Here is a 23241-nt window from a genome sequence, read left to right as displayed (position 1 = left end):
CTGGCAATGACAAGAAAAGCGTTTTTGAAGAAGAGAAATTTGTTAACATCGAGTATAGATTTAAGTGTCAGGAAGTCGTTTCTGAAAGTATTTGCAGATCACATAACTAATGAGGAGGTATTGAATAGAATTGGGGAGAAGAGGAGTTTGTGGCACAACTTGACTAGAAGAAGGGATCGGTTGGTAGGACATGTTCTGAGGCATCAAGGGATCACCAATTTAGCATTGGAGGACAGAGTGGAGGGTAAAAATGCAGAGTCAGGCTAAGAGATGAATACACTAAGCAGATTCAGAAGGATGTGGGTTGCAGTAGGTACTGGGAGATGAAGAATCGTGCACAGGATAGAGAAGCATGGAGAGCTGCATCAGACCAGTCTCTGGACTGAGAGGACCACAGCAACACCGAGCTTTTCTATCGTATTCTTGAATATTCACCATTCCTCTTGGGACAACCTGTACAAACTGCAGCTGTATTATCGCTGCCGCCTTCAGGATTTGATCCTTGTGGTGTATGTAGATATATTGATTTATGAAACCAGCTTTATTTTAATGAACTACTGTATATACAGATTTCTTTAACAACGAAATAAACCTTCCAAGAGAGTACCAGCCACCTGACTTGTGTGAAAGTAGATCAATCGGTAAAAGCGGCGGAAACTATTGCCCCTTTTAAGATAAAAAAATGGAAATGAGAGTTTGGCGTCATTGGGCCAGAGGCCCCTTACGGGGCAGGTCAGGCCGAATGGTGCAGGTTTTGTAACATTCGACGCCACATTGGGGGATCTGCTAGCCGGATGACGATGAGATAATGATGAAGACAACACAACACCGAGTCCCTGAGCGTAGAAAATGGGCGACTCAGCCGGGAATCGAACCCGGGCCCCTCAGGACGGCAATCCGTTACGCTGACTAATTTTTTTTTTTTTAAGTAGGTTAGGTGGCAGAGTGGGCAGGGGTCGTACTTGGAGGCCTGGCCACGGTGTCCCCGTCTCCTGACAGGATAAGGGAGAGGCAGCAGGAAGGAAACATTGTACATTGTAATTTTTTTGTTAGTAACAATAATATTTTATTTATTCATTTCATTTTAATGTCCCAAAAGAAAAATCAAATATAAAAAAGAAGGGAAAGAAATATAGGCCAAAGTGACATCCTCGTCACTTCACTGGGAGTAAATCCTATCCCTCGAAACAACGTAAACCTGGGACTCCCCACCGCTTCGGGGGGTTATGAAACATGCTGCCTAGAAAGTTCGCAAAATGCGTTTTATATTTAGAGTGGCGTCGGATGATCTCGTGCTGTTCTAGTAGATAATGCCAATAGTCCATGCCCGATATCGAGGCCCGCGAGAGCACGTAGTGCGATGCGTGTCCTCCAATCCATCGGATCGCCGATGTTTTTTGTGAGGGGAAAAATACAGCGTCAGGGAAAAATAAAGCGTCCGTCGTGATCGTGGATTCGTCGGTGCGTCGGAGGAGGGCCATGATGCGTTGCGTCATCCGCCAAACATCCGTTGCCTCACCGCACTGCAGAGAATGTTCGTCGGTGTCCTGCATGCCACATATAAGGTAGAGCGGGGAATCTACCATGCGAATGTCGTACAATCGTTGGCGGTTGACGGTCTTGCGGTTGATTAATGTATACCATGACGATTGCGCTGCTGTGGTGAGGAGAGGTGTATGGACAGCTCGCCAAATCTGTCGCCAGTTTCGTGTTTAAGTTCGACAACATTGCTGCCATGATGACGCCGCAAGTATCGATATATCTCACGGGTAGTGGGGATTCTTGTAGAAGGTATCTGTAACTGAACATAACTAAAATCAACAAAAAAACGCGCGACGTGAGAAAACGAGGGCGAGATTGTGCCTACCGCCACCGGTGGTTCAAAGGACGTGGGAAGAAGCACATCCAGGATGGCGTGGTGCCGATGCTTCCAAGTTCGTAGCGTCGCTAGCAGGTATAGAGATAGAGCCTTGTTCTGCACGTCCGTGAGGTTAAGTCCTCCAGAATGGTATGGGAGAGTCAAAGTCTTGTATTTGATCTTAAACAACATTCCTTGGCTGACATAGTATCCAAAAGCCGCCATTAATCTGTCAGCAATACCATGTGGCATTGGCAGTACCTGTGCCAGGTGCGGCAGTCGCGAGGCCAGGTGAACATAAGTGTAGTCCACCCTTTGGATCAGGTCGTGCGTTCGGAGTGCATTGTTGCGTATGTGCAGTCGGACGTTCTGGAGGAGACGTCGATAGCTCGCCTCCGCTGATTGCCGTAGCGATCGGGTGAACAATACACCTAAGCATCGCAAGATGTCCACCATCGTAAACGGACTATGCAGAGCGTCCAGCCCTCGACCAATGTGCATGATCTTGGTTTTATTCATGTTGACCCTGCTTCCCGCAGCTACTCCGTACGTAGTAAGAAGGGTAACCACCTGACTTACTTCGTTCTCCGACCGGACGAGTATCATCAAGTCGTCGGCATATGCACGACACGTGAAAGAGCTCACACGGAGTCGGACGCCTGTTAGAGTCCGTCTAACAGTCTGCAGCAATGGTTCTAGCGCTATTGTAAACAGTATCATCGACAAGGGACATCCTTGCCTAACTGAGCTGCAAACAGGAATCGGTCCTAGCTCCCTGCCATTGACTCTCACCGTCGAAGAAGCGCCGCGAAGGAGGCGCATGAGGACGGTAATAAAATCCTGTGGTATCGCCATGCGTCGAATGGTCGAGTCAAGGAAATCATGGTTGATCCTGTCAAAGGCACGATCAAAATCCACCGATACGAACGCCGCTCGCATGCGACAAGCTTCCGTCAGGGAAATTACGTCACGGTATTCGCCGAGGATAGAATGTATGTTGCTCTGAACCCCTATACAAGCCTGGTCTGGTGGTATTGTCTTGGATATTACAGTTTTGAGCCTTGCCGCCAATATTCGCGCAAAGATCTTATAATCAGTATTGAGCATCGTGAGCGGTCTAAATTGATGGACGCTGACACTCGCTGTCCCGCCATGAACTGCGACGGAACGTCCGTGTCAGGGCTCAATAACTCATTATACATCAATACCAACTGGGACATCATTAAATCCGCAAATGTGCGGTAAAATTCGAGTGTCAACCCATCTGGCCCAGGGGATTTATGGACCGCACCTTTCGCGAGTGCGCCCCGGATGTAATCTGCGGTTAGGGGTTCCAATAGCGCCTCTGCATCCGGGCATTCCACCTCCGTTTGCATCTGTCGCAAAATTTCTTCTCCTGTCCGATTGTCCGTGGGCGTCCCAGTGAAAAGGCGGCGGTAATGCTCCAGAAACTCAGCAGCAATGTCCTGTTGTGACGTCAAGGGCCGACCATCGTCATCATGGAGGACTGTGATTAGGGATAGGCGATTACGCGCATGTCCCTTGGACACATGATGCATGCCAATACGTTCCCCATCGACGTTGTCCAAGCACCGAGCACGGATCGAAAGTCCCTCCAGTCGACGTCTCGTGATCGATAAAATGCAGGCCTGAATGCGATGGACTTCCGCTTGACGCTCGGGCGATGGGGCCCTGGAGGACAGGTCGCGGAGCACCTTGTAGTAATAATCAAGTGTATCTCGGAGCCATTTCGCTTTTTCCTTACCATACGTTATGAGAGCTCTTCGTATCGCCGGTCTGGCACACTGCAGCCACCATGAAATAACCGTACGGTGCAGCGGCAGACGGCGAGTGCAAGTCTGCAATGTTTCTTCGATCCGCTGTCGACATTCGAGATCTACCAATAAGGATGAATTAAGTTTCCAGGAACTACGAACTCCGACAGACCCGCTGCCGTGGGAGGGTTAACGTGCAGAAATATGCAAGGTGATCCGTAAAAGCTGTGGGCCAACGTTCAGCAGCCAACACGTGATCTCTTAATTCGTCAGAAACATAAATCCTATCCAGCCTGTCGCCGAGTGGCTAGTAAAATACGTGTAGCCCTCTCGCTGCCCATGGATCTTTCCCCACGTGTCCATTAGGGCCATGTCCCGGCAGATCGTGTTCAATGCGTGGCAGGATCTGAAATTAGGAGTTTGATCCTTCGGTGTGAGTACACAGTTAAAATCCCCCCCTACCAAGATGTGGTCATACCTCCTATGGAATAGGGGGGCAATCTCCTCCGAGTAGAATCGTGCACGTGCCTGTCGATTCTCAGATCCGGAGGCTGCATAGATGTTGACGATACGAATGCTGTTCACGCTAATAGCCAAACCCCGAGCCGAAGGAAGATAATCGAGGTCACACATCGGAATCCCTTCCCGGACTATTATCGCTGTGCCACGTCCTCCATCTGGAGTCGGCGCTAGATAAGTGTTGTATCCATGCACGTCGAGAAAAGCAGCATTCCAGGTTTCCTGCATCAGCAGAAAATCAACGCCTGTGGCTTAAATCATGTCCCGGAGAAGTTGCATCTTTGCAAGCGAACGTGCGGTGTTAATGTTCACTGTGCCCACCTTATATGCTTGGTTCGTTGTCGTTGCCATGCTCGTGTCATGTCATTGAGAACTCCAAGGGCTTTACTCCACTATTCGTGCTCAGAGGGGTGCCCGCCAACACGTGGCCCTCCTTTGTTGTCGTTCTGTGGTGTGCATCCTGTATGTGAGTGGTCCTCATTAGGGGGTGGCAATTCCTGTATGTCTTCAACTGGTTCCGCCCTGTCGCAGTGGTTATCAACCCGAGAAACGTCCTCTGATGTATTTCGACGTGTCTGCCGGGACATTGGTGTCCCTGACTCCTTCGTCGGCAGCGCTGGGTCAGTCGGTGCCAATGAAGAGGGACCATCTGAAAGGCAGGACATCCGGTCACCATCTGATGGAATCCTGTCAGCGTCCTCTAAAGGCACATGTTCTATATCAGACAGTTCTTCGGCTAGGATACCTTCCGTGTCCCCTAGGCTAGGGGGGGACGTGTCACCCGAACTATGGCGACGCTTTTTGCGACGATTTGGCGATCGCTGTTTGCGTGCCCTGCCCTCTGGTGCCTCACTGTGTTCGTCGATCGTTCGTTGGTCTGTTGCCGGCGCCACTGTCTCGATCTCTACTTCCACGCCGCGTGGTGCATGTGAGTTTTCGGAAGGGTCGTCTCTCGACTGACGTGACGTGGGTGTAGGGACATTCTCCGAGTCACCTCCATGCTCCCGTAACTCGGTCTGCTCTTGCATAAACACGTCCTTGTCACGCTCCGAACTTGGCAACACCTCCGGGCGGGCCACCGACACGTACGTCATCGGCAGTTGCGTGGGAAATTCTCGCTGTGACGCTTCTCCATGTGGCAGCTGCACGACGCGGCGTTGGATGCACTCCGAGCGGATATGTCCTTCTCCACCACAGCCAGAACAGGTGCGTGGCTGGCCATCGTAAATCACAATAGCTCGACATCCTCCAATTTTATAAATAAGAAGGGATATGTTTAGTACGGACGATCCGCACCTGTCGGACGCCGTTTAGCACAGGATAGGTGCTAAAACTAGCCCAGCGTTCAGGCGTATGACTAAGTACCGTTCCATATGGTCGCAGCGATTCTGGCATCTCAAACGGCAATTCAAAGATCCGAATGACCCTCACAACCAATCCTGAAGGAGCTACTGTGACATCGCTGATATGGCCATCCGAGTGTCGAAATTTAAATCCTCTTTGAGCAGCGGAGAGAGTTCTTTCACACGCAGCTTAATCGGTCATCTTTACGTACATTGTGCTGCTTACAATGGACAGGTGTATAACAATTACGTCTGCAGCAGGTAAACGAACTTCTTCCCTCAAAAAACGGTCTATTTCGAAAGCTTTTGGTCTGGCAAATTCGTTGTCGAACATTAATTGGAGCGTAGTCTTCCGAAAATTGTGTGCCATGGCGATCGAGTCAGACAACAACACGCGCGAGTACCGGCGGTGTAAACACTTCCTCGTCCACGCGCGCCCGCGGCCGGGACAGCAGGTCCGTGCCGCGCCACCGCCTAAAGCAGACTACCATTCAGCTATCGGGGCGGACGTACAGAAGAAGAGGTCGCAGAAACGACTTTCCTTTTGTAAATTCGTATTATTTTCTGTACTATGTGTTGTAATTCATTTTCAGGCCTAGTTTCAACTTCTGTGACAGTGAAAAACTGATTGTCGTGTGTTAAGTGAGAAGCCTGCTGACGGGTGTTGTGTGTGTGTGCGGCAGGCAGGAGATCGAGGCGCTGTGCCGGGTGTACCGCAGCCTGGTGGCCAGCACGAGTGCTGCGGGTGGCTCCCCCGCCGCCGCGCAGGCGTCGGCCGCCGCGGTCGCAGCGCCGCCCCTCGCGGGCGTCGCCGCTGTCGAGGTGCGTCTCGCTGCTGCTCTCTGCCGACACGTCTTCTCTCCGCTCTACAGTCTCAGTGTAGCACGCGACTCGAACCTGTCTGCCTCTTTACATTCTGTGGGATTTACTATTCGATAAACTTTCTCAAATGTTTGGGTAAATACGTTAACCAGCCATTTTGATATAATTTCATTTGTGCCATTCGCGTTTCGATCTTGCACCAAACTTCAGTTGACGTAATACATATCACTGATCGTGCTCTCTTAGAATGCAATGATAATTAAATCAAGACCCTAAGCTGTCGACAGGCGTTGATATACATCGACGGGGACAGTTGAAAATTTGTGCCCCGACCGGGACTCGAACCCGGGATCTCCTGCTTACATGGCAGACGCTCTATCCCTTTGAGCACTCGAGGGCAGAGAGGATAGTGCGACTGCGGGGATTTATCCCTTGGACGCTCCCCGTGAGACCCACATTCCCAACTTAATGTCTACACACTACATTCGTAGTGGCCCTGCCCATTACTCTCTTTACTCGCAGCAGACAAACTTACCGAGTCCCGTAAGAGTTTGGGCAATGCGTATGCATCCAGCACAGAAGGGGAAGGTCAGTGGCCGATTACCATTAACTATATGAAGATGGTGTCTGTTCTTTCGGACATGTGTCCGGCTAACCAGCCGCGGCCTCGGCCACGGAGGCAGGTAGCATTATAAATTGGATGCATTAGTGTTACTTATGAACTGAACGTAAAAGCAAATTAAATCCCAAGGTATACTAGGAGGATTATAACTTACTTTATGGAAGATTCGTTAATCGTATGTTATAACATGTACGTCTTTGCTACTATGACTGCATATACACGCAATTTAATAAAATAAATTAAAAGTAGTTTTACGTTGTTTTAGGAATACGTTGCTTTTGAGCTGTAGTTGAAAAACTCTTACATATAAGTTCGATGTTAATAACGTATGTACACTAGAAACATTATAATTGTTTTACAAGAATCCTTTAATTAAGTTATACAGAGTTTGAGGTTTGTTCTGAAGTATAATTAATTATCGTTCATCGTTGGTGTAAATATGACTGCATACATATCCAATAAAATATGTTTGAAATATTTGTTCCACTACTGCGGGAGCACGTTAATTTTGAACAGTTGTGACAATGATCTCATATATAAAGTCGATCACAGTAGACTAATGAAACAATAATTAACAACATGAAAATTGAATAAAACCTTTCGTCACCTACTTCATTGTTGTGTGATGTTTCACATTGTCATCATATTTATTGACAAGTATAGCGATAACTATGCGTTCAATGGTTCTATCATGCTTTGTCGTACTTGTGGTAAAAAGTTGCCGGTATATTACATAACATTTGAAATGATTTATTAATGTTACATAAAAAATAAGTCGTATATGTGATGGACGATATGGGAATTTACATGCATCTGAAAGACCAATCTGACAGAATTTTAAACGAGCAAAGACACCTGAGAAACGGAAAATTCGTAGACAGCTTTTTACCAGTTACTTCTGTAAAATATCAGGAAGTATGCGTGCGGAACGATTTGAAGTGGAATGATCATATACAATTAATTGTTGGAAAGGCGGGAGCCAGGTTGAGATTCATTGGGAGAGTCATTAGAAAATGTAGTCCATCAGCAAAGGAGGTGGCTTACAAAACACTCGTTCGACCTATATTTGAGTATAGCTCGTCAGTGTGGGATCCGTTCCAGATCGGGTTGACGGAGGAGATAGAGAAGATCCAAAGAAGAGCGGCGCGTTTCGTCACAGGGTTATTTGGCAAGCGTAATAGCGTTACGGAGATGTTTAGCAAACTCAAGTGGCAGACTCTGCAAGAGAGGCGCTCTGATCGCGGTGTAGCTTGCTCGCCAGGTTTCGTGAGGTTGCGTTTCTGGATGAGGTATTGAATATATTGTTTCCCCCTACTTATACCTCCCGAGGAGATCACGAATGTAAAATTAGAGAGATTCGAGCGCGCACGGAGGCTTTCAGACAGTCGTTCTTCCCGCGAACCATACGCGACTGGAACAGGAAAGGGAGGTAATGACAGTGGCACGTTAAGTGCCCTACGCCACACACCATTGGGTGGCTTGCGCAGTATAAATGTAGATGTAGATGTGGTTGTACGACGAAGCATCATAGAACCATAAGACTCATCATTATACTTATTAATAAATATGACGGTAATGTGAAACGCCGCGTAGTCACAAAGCAGGCTATGAAAGGCTTTATTCGATTTTCATGTTGTTAATTATTGTTCCATTAGACTACTGCGATCGACTTTATATGAAAGATCCTTGTAGCAACTATTCAAAAATAATGTACTCCCACAATAACGGAACAAATACTTCCAGCTTACTTGATGGGAAATACATGCAGTCCTATTTACACCAATTATGAAAGTTAATCAAATACACTTAACGATGGAGATACGTGTAACTTAATCAACGAAATCTGTAAAATAATTATAAGCTTCCTCGGTTACGAACGTCAAAATCATCGACCTAATATATAAGAGCTTTGCAACAACAGCTCAGAAGTAAAGTATTGCTAAAATAGCGAAAAACTATTTCTAATTTTGTTTATGGCGATTACGCATATATGCAGTTATCGGAGCAAAGACGTACGTGGCGTAATATATCATTAACGAATCTTCTCTAAAGTAAATTACGATCCTACTAGTACATCTTTGGCTATAACTTGTTCTTACGTTAAATTCATAAGTAATACTAATGCATCCAATGTGTGATGCTGCCGATTTAGATACTTTAAAATAGCGCTACGTTGAAGTTGTACAATGGCACGTCAAATAAACAAAATATCAGCTAAAGGCATCACAAAATCATTTAAAAACTTTTTGTCCTTTATTCTGCGCAAAAACAGCGAGTATCCGCCATGTTCCCGACAAACCTTTTTGTTTATTTCGGAAAATTATATCTATGGTCAAAGTTAAATTTTATTTACAGGTTCTGAAAGTAGTATTTCTAGTTTAAGGTTCTGTATGACAAAAATACTGAAATTACTTAGCGTGAAGTGGCTCAATACTATTATCGTTATGTAATAAGTGCAGTAGTAATTGGATAAAAAACTTTTTTATTATTACAAAAATAATAAATGAAAAATAATAAACACTTAGCTTCGCCTCAGCTATGAATTATACAGGGTGAATAAAAATTCACGCACTTTAATGCTTCATTGCGATTCCTCGGGTACTAAAAGTACAAAATATCTTTAACAAAATTTTGTTCCATGCACATTTTCAATAGAAAAGGGGCGAAAAAGAACGGAAATTTGGCAGCAGTGGTTGGTTGGTTGATTTTTGAGGAGGGGACGAAACAGCGAGGTCATCGGTCCCATCGGTTTAAGGAAGGAAGTCAGCTGTGCCGTTTCAGAGGAACCACCCGCATTTGCCTGAAGCGATTTAGGAAAATCACGGAAAACCTAAATCAGGATGGCCGGACGCGGGTTTGAACCATCTTCCTCCAAAAATGAAAGTCCAGTGTGCTAACAACTGCGTCACCGCACATTAACGAAAATTGTCTTGAAACACTTTCGTGGCTCAGCTGCGCAGTTACTACAGTGGGTAGAGTTTCGCATTAGAATACTCTAGTTAGAGAGTTCGATTCCGGTCTAAGTATACTGTTTTATTTTATAGCTTATGGCTGCATGGTATAGTATATCGCTTCTTAATAGTTATACAGCAATTACAGCAGGTCTTGTAGGAAACACGCGCAATTATTTTATATTAACAGAAATGAGTGTACAATTGTTTTTATTAGTCGACTTTTAAAGGCATGTTTTCCCTTAAAGGTATACGTTGTTGTTCCCTTCATGCCTTCCAGTCCATAAACAGTATTTTCCTCAGATTCCCTCAAAGTAAGAAAGAAAAAATGCAACTTCATCCCTCTCCTTCTTCGTCTATCCTTGCTTCTTTTACCCTAGGTAGTTCCCCTGCAACCAAGCAAATCATGTAACCACATTATCTAACTTTAGTGCTTCACACTATTTCGTCAACTACATTCGAATCCAGTTTCCGGTATACCCCTTGCCGTTGCTGCAATCAATTAGTACCAATTACTAAGCTTACCACTTACATGTCCTTCATATTTTTCTATGACATTACGTCACCGTTTGGTATATCAACCCGCTTCAAAGGTAAACACCAAATTGTGTTGCGTTATCGTATTCCGCCGATGAAAGTGGATGGACTGATGGCTTTTGTGACCGTGGATGAAACTGCGCTGCGGAGACTTCTGAGAAGCGTGATGCAGTGAGTCGCTAAATGCATGGAGATCCAGTGAGATCACATTGAGCGTCTGCTCTGAGAACTGTGTAATTTTCATGACAGACATACTGTCACTGACAGTGTATACAAAATATTACAACCGACCACCCTTACTGAATATAGTATGTATCTTTAACATCTCTACGTTGATAAGTTTTGTCGTTATTTATGTTCTACGACAGTTAATTTATTTTAAAGCGAGTATTACTCTTTGGAATGTTTGTCATCTCTGACCTGTAACTGTTGTGGTCAATGTTAAAAAAGTGTGATTGTGGGATGTATATCGTTTAGGAAACAGTGCACGCTTTACCATAGCTGGGAGATCAAAATTAGAAAATTTAAAAAGTCACAACTTGACCTACTATCGAATTCTCTAATTAAAGTATTTCTGATACATAACTCCAGCCACTGCAGCAGTTAGACAGCACAGCTATGCAGTATTAATACGAGATATCTGTCGTACACGTGATCACAGTGCTGCCAAATTGCCTTTCTGTGGCTTACATCGTCTACCTGAAATTGCACAGCTCGAAATTTTGTTACAGACGTTGTTGTACTTTTAGTGTGTGAAGAATCACTCTCTGGGGTCAGAATGCGCGAATTTCGTTTTACCCTCTGTAATTTCAGTCAGCTATGGACTATATTATTTCTATCTTTTTTTTTCACTGAGGGTTAACCCAGGATTCTGTGAGTTTCCATCCTCTTTTTTCTTCATAGCGAATACCAAAGCAATGGATTAATTGAAGGAGGGCTGCGTTTTCCACTTTTTCTGTAATACCTTTATTAGTTCATAAGTAGTTCCAGCCTTTTAAGCTATGTTCCAACGATTTTGTGATTATGTACAAAACTGAATATATTACATCCCCTCCACAATTAGAGATGTAATGATATGGATGCAAACTTTTTCGACTTCTGTGAAGTAGACTTAGTTAATTTTTTTAGTCAAATGGTAGACTAAGACTTATCAGGTGACCACGGGAACAAATCCCACATTTTCTAACAGCATCTGCAATTTTCTCCACATGTGAATATAGCGATTGGTTGTGCCTTCACGTATACTCTTAATGTTCTTTGACTGGAGCTACATATACCTCAGAATCTGCCTTTCTTTGGCTTATAGTTGATCTGCCAGTCCTTTGTTGTTTATTTTGAAGCAATCTGCTGCACACAAAGATTCTGGTCGAATGACTATACAGCAGTACATCAGTATGGCATTGGCGGATATTCGTCATTTGTTTTAAACATCTTTGATTAGGTGATGCGCCATTTTTAATTTGTAGATCGCTGACTTACAGACTCCTTTGTCACAGATTTGGGCTTTATCCACTCCCATACATATTCAAACTTTTCTGTCTGCTTTACTCTTCCCTGATTCGGCGTAATTCGCCGATCACTTCCATGTAACCTTGACTGATCTGTTTAGCAGCTGTCAAGAGAATTCGAAAAAAAGTAAGATCACTGGTACAAGCAACACAGACAACTCTGAAGTACTCGTTCTTACAGCCTAATGTGGCTTTATTATCATCAAAGTTTCTGCTCAGTTGCTTGTTCCACATCCGCAGCTCGTGGTCGTGCAGTAGCGTTCTCGCTTCCCACGCCCGGGTTCCCGGGTTCGATTCCCGGCGGGGTCAGAGATTTTCTCTGCCTCGTGATGACTGGGTGTTGTGTGCTGTCCTTAGGTTAGTTAGGTTTAAGTTGTTCTAAGTTCTAGGGGACTGATGACCATAGATGTTAAGTCCCATAGTACTCAGAGCCATTTTTTTTTGCTTGTTCCACTTGTGAATAACTTTCTCTGGAACGCAAATGAGGAGCAGAAGTGAGATTACCTCTCCTTGTCTCACCCATATCCTAATGTCAAAGCTGTCCGACTGTATCTCCTCTAAGTTACGCTTTGCAGGTTGTGTCTACCGAAAATTTCATTTATGTATGTTAATGACAAATGAAATATGAAGGTAGTGGAACTATATTCCCATATAAAACAAATTTCACTTCTTAAACGCTGTATATTTTGATAATTACAGCGGGATGTAAGTATGGACGCACTGACTTGGACAATAATTTCTGTATCTTGTGTAGCCTCGTCTAACTACAGTGTGGACCTGTGACGGAGTATAAAGACGATTATTGAAGTGCTCCCGCAAAGCGTCAAGAAATAATGCCGGAAATGAGGTATGGAGCACGTGGCAGGCACGATAAGCTGGCCTAGTGCTCTTGCTGGTCAAGCTAGCTGATAAACATTGTAGAGGGGGCAGATAGATAATGCGAGAAATGTCTGTAAGGGTATTGTTTTATGGAACGTCCCTTACGTTGGAGAGGTGGCAACAGAAAAAGGGAGAATAATTTCCTGTGTGCGTCAAACAATATTTAGTATTCGTTCAGCCAGCAGCAGACGTATGCGGACATTTTAGGCTATGGCTCCCAACAATATGACTTCTCATTGAGCCCATAGTTTTATTACCTGATTCGCTAGTGCCGTGACAAAACCTTCTCTCATCAGTAAACATAGCTTTGAGCCGTTTATCTTCCCAGTTGCATTTTTCGCCATACCGTTGTTGTCAGACTGCTCGGTAACGAGTGATAGCATGCCTCCAGTGATAGCATGCCTGGGGAGCGACATCGCTCAGCTCCATGCAAAATTTGTCCTGATTTTCTGCTGCGATTGCTGCTTGTCTGTTGCGGAAGGCCAGGCGAGTTTAAGCATTGGTTATGCATTGGACTCCTTTGGGAAGAGCTCGGGTTCAAACCCCTTACGGCCATATAGATTTATTTTTTCTTAATATCCCTTAATGCCTAAAGGTAAATATCGCGGTTTTTCCTTTCGAAAGAAAACGATCGATTTCCCTACCTGTCCAATCCGAACTTCTTTTCAGCCTCTAATAACATCAGTGTGGACGTGTAACCTATTTTTTTTCTTCGAGACAAAAATTGAGCCTTGTGCAGGTGCGAAATGTGACATTGTTGGAATTTAGACAGTTTTGCGAAAACTACACGTCGTCGTCGCCCTGGCATGTGTACAGTGTTTAGTGTCGCAGTTCGAGTCTCGAAACAACACACTACTCTTTCAACGTATCTATTCGTTTGTGGTGGAGCCATCGTTTCGTTTACACTACGTTGTTCCAGCTCAGTACCGCCCAATACTCAAGTCCCAAGCAAATGTTACGTTCTGCTTCTTTTCAATAGACGTGTTAGTTTTTCGTTTCATAAACGTATTTCGCTTCCTTAGCACATCCATATGTTCATTTGAAGCTCCGTTTTCCCTAACGTTCGCAGCATTTATAGCAAAATAAAAAACGAGGAAGATTAAATATTTTTCACTATTGCTGACATATTCGTCACGAGAGATTTCGCAGCTTTTTTGAGCTTAGAATTTATACTTTATTTCATCGTCACTGTTGCACTTTTATTTTTATCACCAATAGTATATTTGATCTCTTCCGGATCTATGTAGCTGCGTAAGCAACGCGTCTTGTCTATACTGAAATACACAGCAGAATGCAATATTCGCATGAGATAGATCCGAAAATGATCACAAAAATGGTTCAAATGGCTCTGAGCACTATGGGACTCAACTGTTGTGGTCACCAGTCCCCTAGAACGTAGAACTACTTAAACCTAAGTAACCTAAGGACATCACACACATCCATGCTCGAGGCAGGATTCGAACCTGCGACCGTAGCAGTCGCACGGTTCCGGACTGCGCGCCTAGAACCGCGAGACCACCGCGGCAGGCGATCACATATTGATTCAAACTATTCAGCACCAAAACAACTGTGCAACTGCAACCGTGAGACAAATGAAAGATATGAAATATTTTTACTCTTGCTAAAGTAGTAGTTACCCGTTATCTTTAAGGGAAGCGGACTGTAATTAAAAAAAAAAAAACCTGACTTTCACCTCCTGCTGTTTGTGTAGGAAGTATTATAGTCTGTTAGTTCTTCTTACAGCGGCTGTGAAACGTGATGCTGACTGACTAACTAACAAGTCTCGCTACTGTGTCAGTGTTTGGAGATGTCTGTAAAGTTGATGTCATATCGAGGTGGAAAGGTGTAAACATGTGGTGATAATAAACTTAGTTCAAAACGTTCTATGACTATCGATAAGAAACTCAACACTTCTGAGACTATTTAATCCAATAATACGAGATAATTTGCTCTTTATTTTTGGGATCCGTTCTGGGAAAAATTGTGAATGCAACAGATTACATTAGAAGGTAGATCTTTTAACTTCTTTGATCAGTACTAAAACACCGTTATCGCACTATTTTTACATCCTGAGTCTTACACGTAAAGGTAAGGAGATTTGATAGAGGAACTCAGTGGTTGTCAAGAAACTATTGACGATTTGAAACTTACATAGGAGAACTCGTTTTTCTGCAAAGGGCATCTTCTGCTTAAGATACTAGCAAATAAAGGATGCTACTCATCGCGTAACTGACCTTTTTCCATAAATGCCGACTTGACTCACCTGCATGTGATGATATTGAGATGGATCAAAATAAATCTTACACTTCAATTCTCATTCATAACTCTACAACAATTCCGTACTTGTTTTTTTGAAATTTGTTCATGGTTCGAATGTAACTGTTAAATTAGGCATTAATAATTTAATGGAAAGAGAACTATCTCTGATACCGACTAAGCATTAAATGTATTCAGAATGTGTTGTGAGCACAACAGATAATGTTTCGCCTACTAGACCTGCTAACACAGTTCAAGAAATCTGTAGCCGAAGGATGGCGTTCTGTTTATAATTTTTTATTCTCTCTTTTTCACAACTGACTATGGTTTCATGCGGAACATTAGTTTACCCCGTTCCTGAGAAACATTTATTAACTCGCTTGGTTATGTCTTCACTCTATGTTCTTTGACTGGGCCTACAAGTACCTCAAAATCTGCCTTTCGTTCGCTTATAGTTGATCTGACAGTGTTTTATTGTTTACTTTGAAGCAATCTGCTGCACGTAGAAATTGTGATCGAATGACTATACAGTAGTATTTCAGTATCGCATTGGCGGACATTCGTCGTTTGTTATAAATATCTTTGGTTAGTTGATACGTGATTTCTAACTTGTAGATACGTGACTTAAAGATTCCTTTGTCACAGATGGGAAAATATCAGCATGCTACGATACCTGAGTATACTAATAGTTCGATAAGTCCTTTTGCGCCTTTCTAAAATCACTCAAGTGTACGACTGAGCTGATTCCTTCAGTTAAACGGCTGCCGAATGCCTTATCTTCCTTTATCACAAATGAACTAATGTCAAACATTTATACTGTTCAGGTAGCCCAGAAAGACTGACTCTCGTGATGCATTTCACGGTTGAAGACCACGTGTCTCTGGGATCCGTAACCACTACTGCCCATTAAAATTGCTACACCACGAGGAAGAAGTGCTACAGAAGCGAAACTGAACCGACAGGAAGAAGATGCTGTGATGTGCGAATGATTAGCTTTTCAGAGCATTCACACAAGGTTGGCGCCGGTGACGACACCTGCAACGTGCTGATATGAGGAAAGTTTCCAGCCGATTTCTCATACACAAACAACAATTGACCGGCGTTGCCTGTTGAAACATGGTCGTGATGCGTCGTGTAAGGAGGCGAAATGCATACCATCGCGTTTCCGGCTTTGATAAAGGTCGGATTGTAGCCTATCTCGATGCGGTTTATCGTATCGCGACATTGTTGCTCACGTTGGTTGACATCCAATGATAGTTAGCAGAATATGCAATCGGTGGGTCGGGAGGGTATTACGGAACGCCGTGCTGGATCCCAACGGCCTCGTATCACTAGCAGTCGAGATGACAGGCATCTTATCCGCATGGCTGTAACGGATCGTGCAGCCACGTCTCGATCCCTGAGTCAACAGATGGCGACGTTTGCAAGACAACAACCATCTGTACGATCAGTTCGATGACGTTTTCAGCAGCATGGACTATCAGCTCGGAGACCATGGCTGCGGTTACCCTTGACGCTGTATCACAGACAGGAGCGCCTGCGATGGTGTACTCAACGACGAACCTGGGTGCACGAATGACAAAACGTCATTTTTTCGGATGAATCCAGGTTCTGTTTACAGCATCATGACGGTCGCATCCGTGTTTGGCGACATCGTGGTGAACGCACATTGGAAGCGTGTATTCGTCATCGCCATACTGGCTTATCACCCGGCGTGATGGTGTGGGGTGCCATTGGTTACACGTCTCGGTCACCTCTTGTTCGCATTGACGGCACTTTGAACAGTGGACGTTACATTTCAGATGTGTTACGACCCGTAGCTCTACCCTTCATTCGATCCCTGCGAAACCTTACATTTCAGCAGGATAATGCACAACCGCATGTTGCAGGTCCTGTACGGGCCTTTCTGGATACAGAAAATGTTCGACTGCTGCCCCGGCCAGCACATTCTCCACATCTCTCACCAATTGAAAACGTCTGGTCAATGGTGGCCGAGCAACTGGCTCGTCACAACACTCCAGTCACTACTCTTGATGAACTGTGGTATCGTTTTGACGCTGCATGGGCAGCTGTACCTGTGCACGCCATCCAAGCTGTGTTTGACTCAATGCCCAGGCGTATCAAAGCCGTTATTACGGCCAGAGGTGGTTGTTCTGGGTACTGATTTCTCAGGATCTATGCACCCAAATTGCGTGAAAATGTAATCACATGTCAGTTCTAGTATAATGTATTTGTCCAATGAATACCCGTTTATCATCTGCATTTCTTCTTGGTGTAGCAATTATAATGGCCAGTAGTGTAATTCGACAAGTTTCTAAAATCACTCAAGAGTACGACTGAGCTGATTCCTTCAATTAAAAGGCTGCCGAATGCCTTACCTTCCTTTATCACAAATGAACTAAAGTTAAACATTTATACTGATCAAGCAGCGCAGAGAGACTGACTCTCATGATGCGTTTCATGGTTGAAGACCACGTGTCTCTGGGATCCGAAACCACTGTAACTATAATGAAGAATGACACAGTCTGGGTTGCTTGATACTTTCTTGTTCGGATAACTGATTTCGAGGCGTAATATAGGTCATCTTTAGACCCACATATCTATTACTGATAAGAGTAGTTTCTCATCATGGCGAGGACGCAGAGAATCTGATAATCTTGCAGAAAGTCATAGCAAGTGACCGGAGGATGTGTTTCTTCACAATCGTGTACGTTTTTTGGGTACGAGTAGTTGTCAGTTATCTGGTGTAAGAGAAAGCGATAGAGAGACGGACGCGCCGTTGCAGGGACTGGACCGCGTGGTGTTCCGCGAGCTGCTGCACAACACGTTCGACCTGGTGACGGAGGAGGTGCTGATGGACCGCGTCTTCTGCGCCTTCGACCGCTGCAACGACGGCGTGGTGCGGCTCGAGGAGTGGGTGCAGGGGCTGTCCGTCTTCCTGCGGGGCACGCGCGAGCAGCGGACCGCCTTCTGCTTCCTCGTCTACGACCTCAACAGCGACGGCTACATCACGCGCGACGAGATGTTCCACCTGCTCAGGTCAGTCCCTAACACTGCAGGCGGGGCAGCCGAATGGCAGGTGCTTACCACTGACTTAAGCAACGCATCAGTCGGAGGTGGTCCCTTCATGTCACCCCAAGAATCATGTGAGTAGACCAGTTCGACATACGAATTTCAACGACAAAGTTATAAAACCGCCAGCGTAGTGTTATAAAAGGTGCTAGGCAGTTGCTGTCAGACCTTCTCGATCGACGCCGCAACGGCAACATAAGCTATCAGATCAAAAATATCTGGACATTCCTAAGTAATGCGGAATTTACCACTATGTGTCACGATAAGTAGACCTGTTACTATACAAGGAGGCGCGAAGTACTGTGTTGTCATTAGAGAAACAATAATGGGTGTGTCAGAAGAGCTCAGGGGCCTCGAACGTGGACTAGTCATTGGATGTCATCTGCGTAACAAACCCATCAGGGACACAAAAAAAAAGTTCAAATGGCTCTAAGCACTATGGGACTTTACATCTGAGGTCAGCAGTCCCCTAGACTTCGAACTACTTAAACCTAAATAACCTAAGGACATCACACACATTCATGCCAGAGGCAGGATTCGAACCTGCTACCGTAGCAGTAGCGCGGTTCCGGACTAAAGCGCCTAGGACCGCTCTGTCACAGCGGTCGGCCACCAGGGACGTTTCAACTATTTTCAAACTTCCCAGATCGTTTGCTGGTGATGAGTATGAAGTCGAGAAACCAAAGAACAGCCACAGCTGAACCAAGAACAGACAGCCCTTTTGTACCGATGGATAGGGACCGTCGAGTATTGCAGCGATCAGGAAGCTTATCATAAGCCACACATTTCTCTGTAAGCGATGCATGAGCGGTGTACTGAGCCAAAATAGAACAGTTTGCGGCTGAACGAGTTATTTGGAGAAATGAATAGCACTGTACCCTGTGGCATACCGGTGAAAGGGTTTGAGGTTGGCGAATCCCACGAAATATTTACCTGCCAACTGTGCAGCACGGATGAGACGTTGTTACGGTACGGGAGAGTTTTTCGTGGTGAGGATTTGGTCCCCTTATTGCACATAAGAAAAGGCGTAATGTGGAAGCACATGAATTCATTTCAAAGCATTCTGTTCTGCATACAGTAGAGGAACAGTTCAGAGACAATGACTCTATTAACGGGACAGTAACGGCTGTCATAAAGTAGCATCCGCGAGGCAATGGTTTGTGTACAATAACATTCCTGAAATGCACTTGCGTGCTTCCTTCTCTGGTTTCGGCTGGTGAGAAAGAAAGGGCTGCCATTCCTCCACAAACATTCAGACTTTCATTGAAAGTGTCCTCAGCAGAGATGAAGCCGTCATAAAGACGGAGAGTGGACACACGCCCCATATTAATATCCGCTAGTAAGTGTCCTGATACTTTTGATCAGATAATCTATCAGCACATTTTCCACAAGATGAGTGCTTCTCGTTATTCCTTTCCTTGGAAAATAATATTGCCTCTCAATTCTGGTTAAACTCTTGTTTCATTACTTTTTGGAGTGACTTGCAGCAGAAGACCAATGAATCTTTCTAGGTTTTCTGTATATGTATGTGTGCGCTCGAATGTATACTTTCATTTAATTACAAAGCATCCTCTGCTCACATCTAGGCGCTGACTTCAATCATGGTTCTGGTGGACCTATTACAACTATATCGTCACTTCTAAAGATACCAGTAAATTCGTATTATTCGTTTCCTCTCGTAAATGCTTTTTCTTGTTATGCTCAGTAACGGTGGCAGCAAGCAGAAAGGAAAGCCCCTGCCATCAGTGTTACTAGCCAAAAAGGCAAGTAGGCAAAGAAGACCGAGTTGCTATTCTGTTTCTGGCAGGTACGGTAACGTACTTTTCAGCTCCCTAAGGGGTTGACTGTGATGCGTCACCAAACCATCGGGATGCTTAATTTCGGTGACCGCCCTCGACCTCCGCCATCAGGGTGGCTGCTATCGGTCTTTGCTTCTGTATAGCCATCGCAACTCCCGATGGAATCAGAAAACTATTACATCCATGTCGTTGTTCCTGGATCACGCTAAACGTGGTTTCTAACAAGACACTGAAACGACTAATCTTATTGTACTGCACAGTCAAATTCGCAACACTAAAGTAAATTTCGAATATAAATATCAACCTTTAGAGCACATAGGTTCACATTTACATCGTAAATGAAATGTAGTATGAGTTGGTTCTTAATTGCAAAAACAAGAACAGCTGATATTTGTCGATTACGGCGCCATCTGCAACGACTGAGAAACAATGGTTTGAGGAAAGTGTACGTAATTTTCGGTGCAGAATCCGAATCCATACAGATTACAGAAATGGATATGTCTACATCTAAGTGATTACTCTGCTATTCACAACAAAGTGTCTGGTAGACGGTTCAATGAACCACCTTCAAGCTGTTTCTCTACCGTTCCACTCTCGTACGGTGCGCGGGAAAAACAAGCACTTAAATTTCTCTGTGCTAGCCCTGATGTCTCTTATCTTATCATAATGATCATTTCTCCCTATGTAGGTAGGTGCCAACCGAATGTTTTCGCAATCGGAGGGAAAAACTAGTGACTGAAATTTCATGAGAACGCAACGAAAAATGCCTTTGTTTTAATGATTGCCACTCTAGTTCACGTATCATGTCTGTGACACTATCTCCCCCTACAAATACAAAACGAGCTGCCGTTCTTTGTACTTTTTCGATGTCATCCGTCAGTCCCACCTGATGTGGATCCCACACCGCACAGCAATACTCCAGAATAGAGCGGACAAGGGTGGTGTAAGCAGTTCAAAAAATGTTCAAATGTGTGTGAAATCTTATGGGACTTAACTGCTAAGGTCATCAGTCCCTAAGCTTAAACACTACTTAACCTAAATTATCCTAAGGACAAACACACACACCCATGAGCGAGGGAGCATTCGAACCTCCGCCAGGACCAGCCGCACAGCCCATGACTGCAGCGCCTCAGACCGCTCGGCTAAGGTGTAAGCAGTCTCGTTAGTAGGCCTGTTGCACCTTCTAAGTGTTATGCCAATGAACCGCAGTCTTTGGTTGGCTCTATCCACAACATTATCTTTGTGATCGTTCCAATTTAAGGTATTTGTAACTGTAATCCCTAAGTATTTAATTTACAGCCTTCAGTTTTGTGTGACTTAACGCGAAATCGAAATTTAGCCGACTTCTTTTAGTACTAATGTGAATAACTTCACACTTTTCTTTTTTCAGGGTCAATTGACACTTTTCGCACTATGCAGATATCTTATCTAAATCATTTTGCAATTCGTTTTTGTCATCTGATGACTTTACAGGAAGGTAAATGACAGCATCGTGTATGTATGTTTGCATGTTCTACATTGTCTCCTAAACCACTGGGCCGATTTCAACCAAACTTGTACATATATTCCTTACTGTCAGAAGATGGTTCAAATGGCTCTGAGCACTATGGGACTTAACATCTGTGGTCATCAGTCCCCTAGAACTTAGAACTACTTAAACCTAACTAACCTAAGGACATCACACACATCCATTCCGGAGGCAGGATTCGAACCTGCGACCGGAGCGGTCACGCGGTTCCAGGCTGAAGCGCCTTTAACAGCACTGCCACACCGGCCGGCTACTGTCAGAAGAAAATCGCTGTGGAGGTAAGAACCATCTATCTCCCATAGTTGAGGAGACATGACATCAAACAATGAGATGCGTGGAAAGTGCCGAATCAGACATGACGTTTAAATGTATCACTTCTGTGTCAGTAACTTGTACGCAAATTGGAGGTGGAGAGGGAGAAAGGAAACGAAAGGGAAGGAACTACTGATGTCAGCTGCATTGGGACTTTACGCTGCATGAGCGGCGACTAGTGAAAACGTGTGGGGGACGGACATTCGAACCCGGGATCCCCTGCTTACTAGACAGCTGCGTTAATCGCTGCGCCACCCGGCCACAGTGTTTTCACAACCGCTCGGGCTACCTCGGCATGCCTCTAGGCCGACCCACACTCCCACCTAGCGTCACCTGTCCGCGGTCCCCATCCATGTCGTCCTTACTCGCTGCCGTGAGATTCCAACAAGAGGTCGAACGTAGATTAGTTGCCCATCGAGGCGAATCAATCGTATGAAATGTCTCTTCTTTCTGACATGTCCGACACAAATTTATTATTGCACGGTACATAGTTCAAGAGATGTGACATCGTAAAATGCGAGTTGCGTGCAACATTCATGTCCGACACAAATGTATCATTGTACTGCACATAGTTCGAGATTTGACGTCATAAACACGGAGATGCGTGAAAGATTGCCGCTTCGTGCATGAAGTTTTAATATATTTTTTCTTTACTACAAAGACACTCCTACGGTCGAGTCAATTTAAAGAAATTCCTGGCAGCGCTTTTGATAGCTTTCAACCGCGAAGTGCAAACGGGCGAAAACAAGAGTTGTTTATAGAGCAACGAAGAGGCGTTGCCGTAGAGACGCTTGCAAAATCTTAAATCACGTTGGAGATACTCGTAGTAACTGCGCTTAGCGTACAGACAATATGTAGGATATTGTACTTATAGATCTGTACTTTATGCATATTTCTTTGTACGATTGTTTCATAATTTTAAACGTGTTTTCACGAATACATGAAAATGAATTTTTTTGATATTACACAAGAAACACAAATCATTTTTTCGTTTCTAGTAGACAATTGGCAAAATCAATACCCGGGCAATGCCGGGTTTGTCAGCTTCTATGCAATAAAAATGGGGGATTCGCTTTTGAAACCACAGAATTTACTCCGCCCACGGATGAGGGGTGGTTAGCAGGTGGCCAGTTATAGCACAGAGAGATATCTCCTTTGCTAATTTAAACTTTTCACCAAGAACTTTTTATTCGTACGATGCGTCGTTTTCGAGATATTTAGTTGTCTCAAATTGAAACAAACAATCTGAACAATCTTTCTTGTTTCGTGTGAATGAATTTCACACGTGCAGCAACATCTCTCAGAAGACTACCCCACTACAATCCCCTGTACATCTACGAGGGTCAGTCAAAAAGTAATGCCTCCTATTTTTTTTCTACGTTTAATTGTCAGGAAATTTAAATGCAATTACATAGGTTGAAAACCACAACATTGAGGATCATTTTGTCATTTTTCAATGT

General features: G+C 44.4%; 1 protein-coding gene across 2 annotated transcripts in view; it reads left to right on the top strand.

The window, feature by feature from the left end:
• LOC126278120 (calaxin-like) overlaps positions 1–23241 on the top strand; it is a 104466-nt gene that overhangs the window by 35549 nt on the left and 45676 nt on the right. For both annotated transcript variants that reach the window (XR_007550650.1, XM_049978007.1), the window contains exons 2-3: positions 6179–6317; positions 17856–18109. Coding sequence is in view for 1 of the 2 variants with exons in the window: in XM_049978007.1 (XP_049833964.1) it covers positions 6179–6317; positions 17856–18109 (393 nt within the window). In the remaining variant the exon portion in view is untranslated. The remainder of the gene's footprint in view (positions 1–6178; positions 6318–17855; positions 18110–23241) is intronic.

The sequence above is a fragment of the Schistocerca gregaria genome, chromosome 1 (assembly GCF_023897955.1).
Source record: "Schistocerca gregaria isolate iqSchGreg1 chromosome 1, iqSchGreg1.2, whole genome shotgun sequence".
Lineage (NCBI taxonomy): Eukaryota > Metazoa > Arthropoda > Insecta > Orthoptera > Acrididae > Schistocerca > Schistocerca gregaria.
This window is presented reverse-complemented; position numbering and strand designations above follow the sequence as displayed.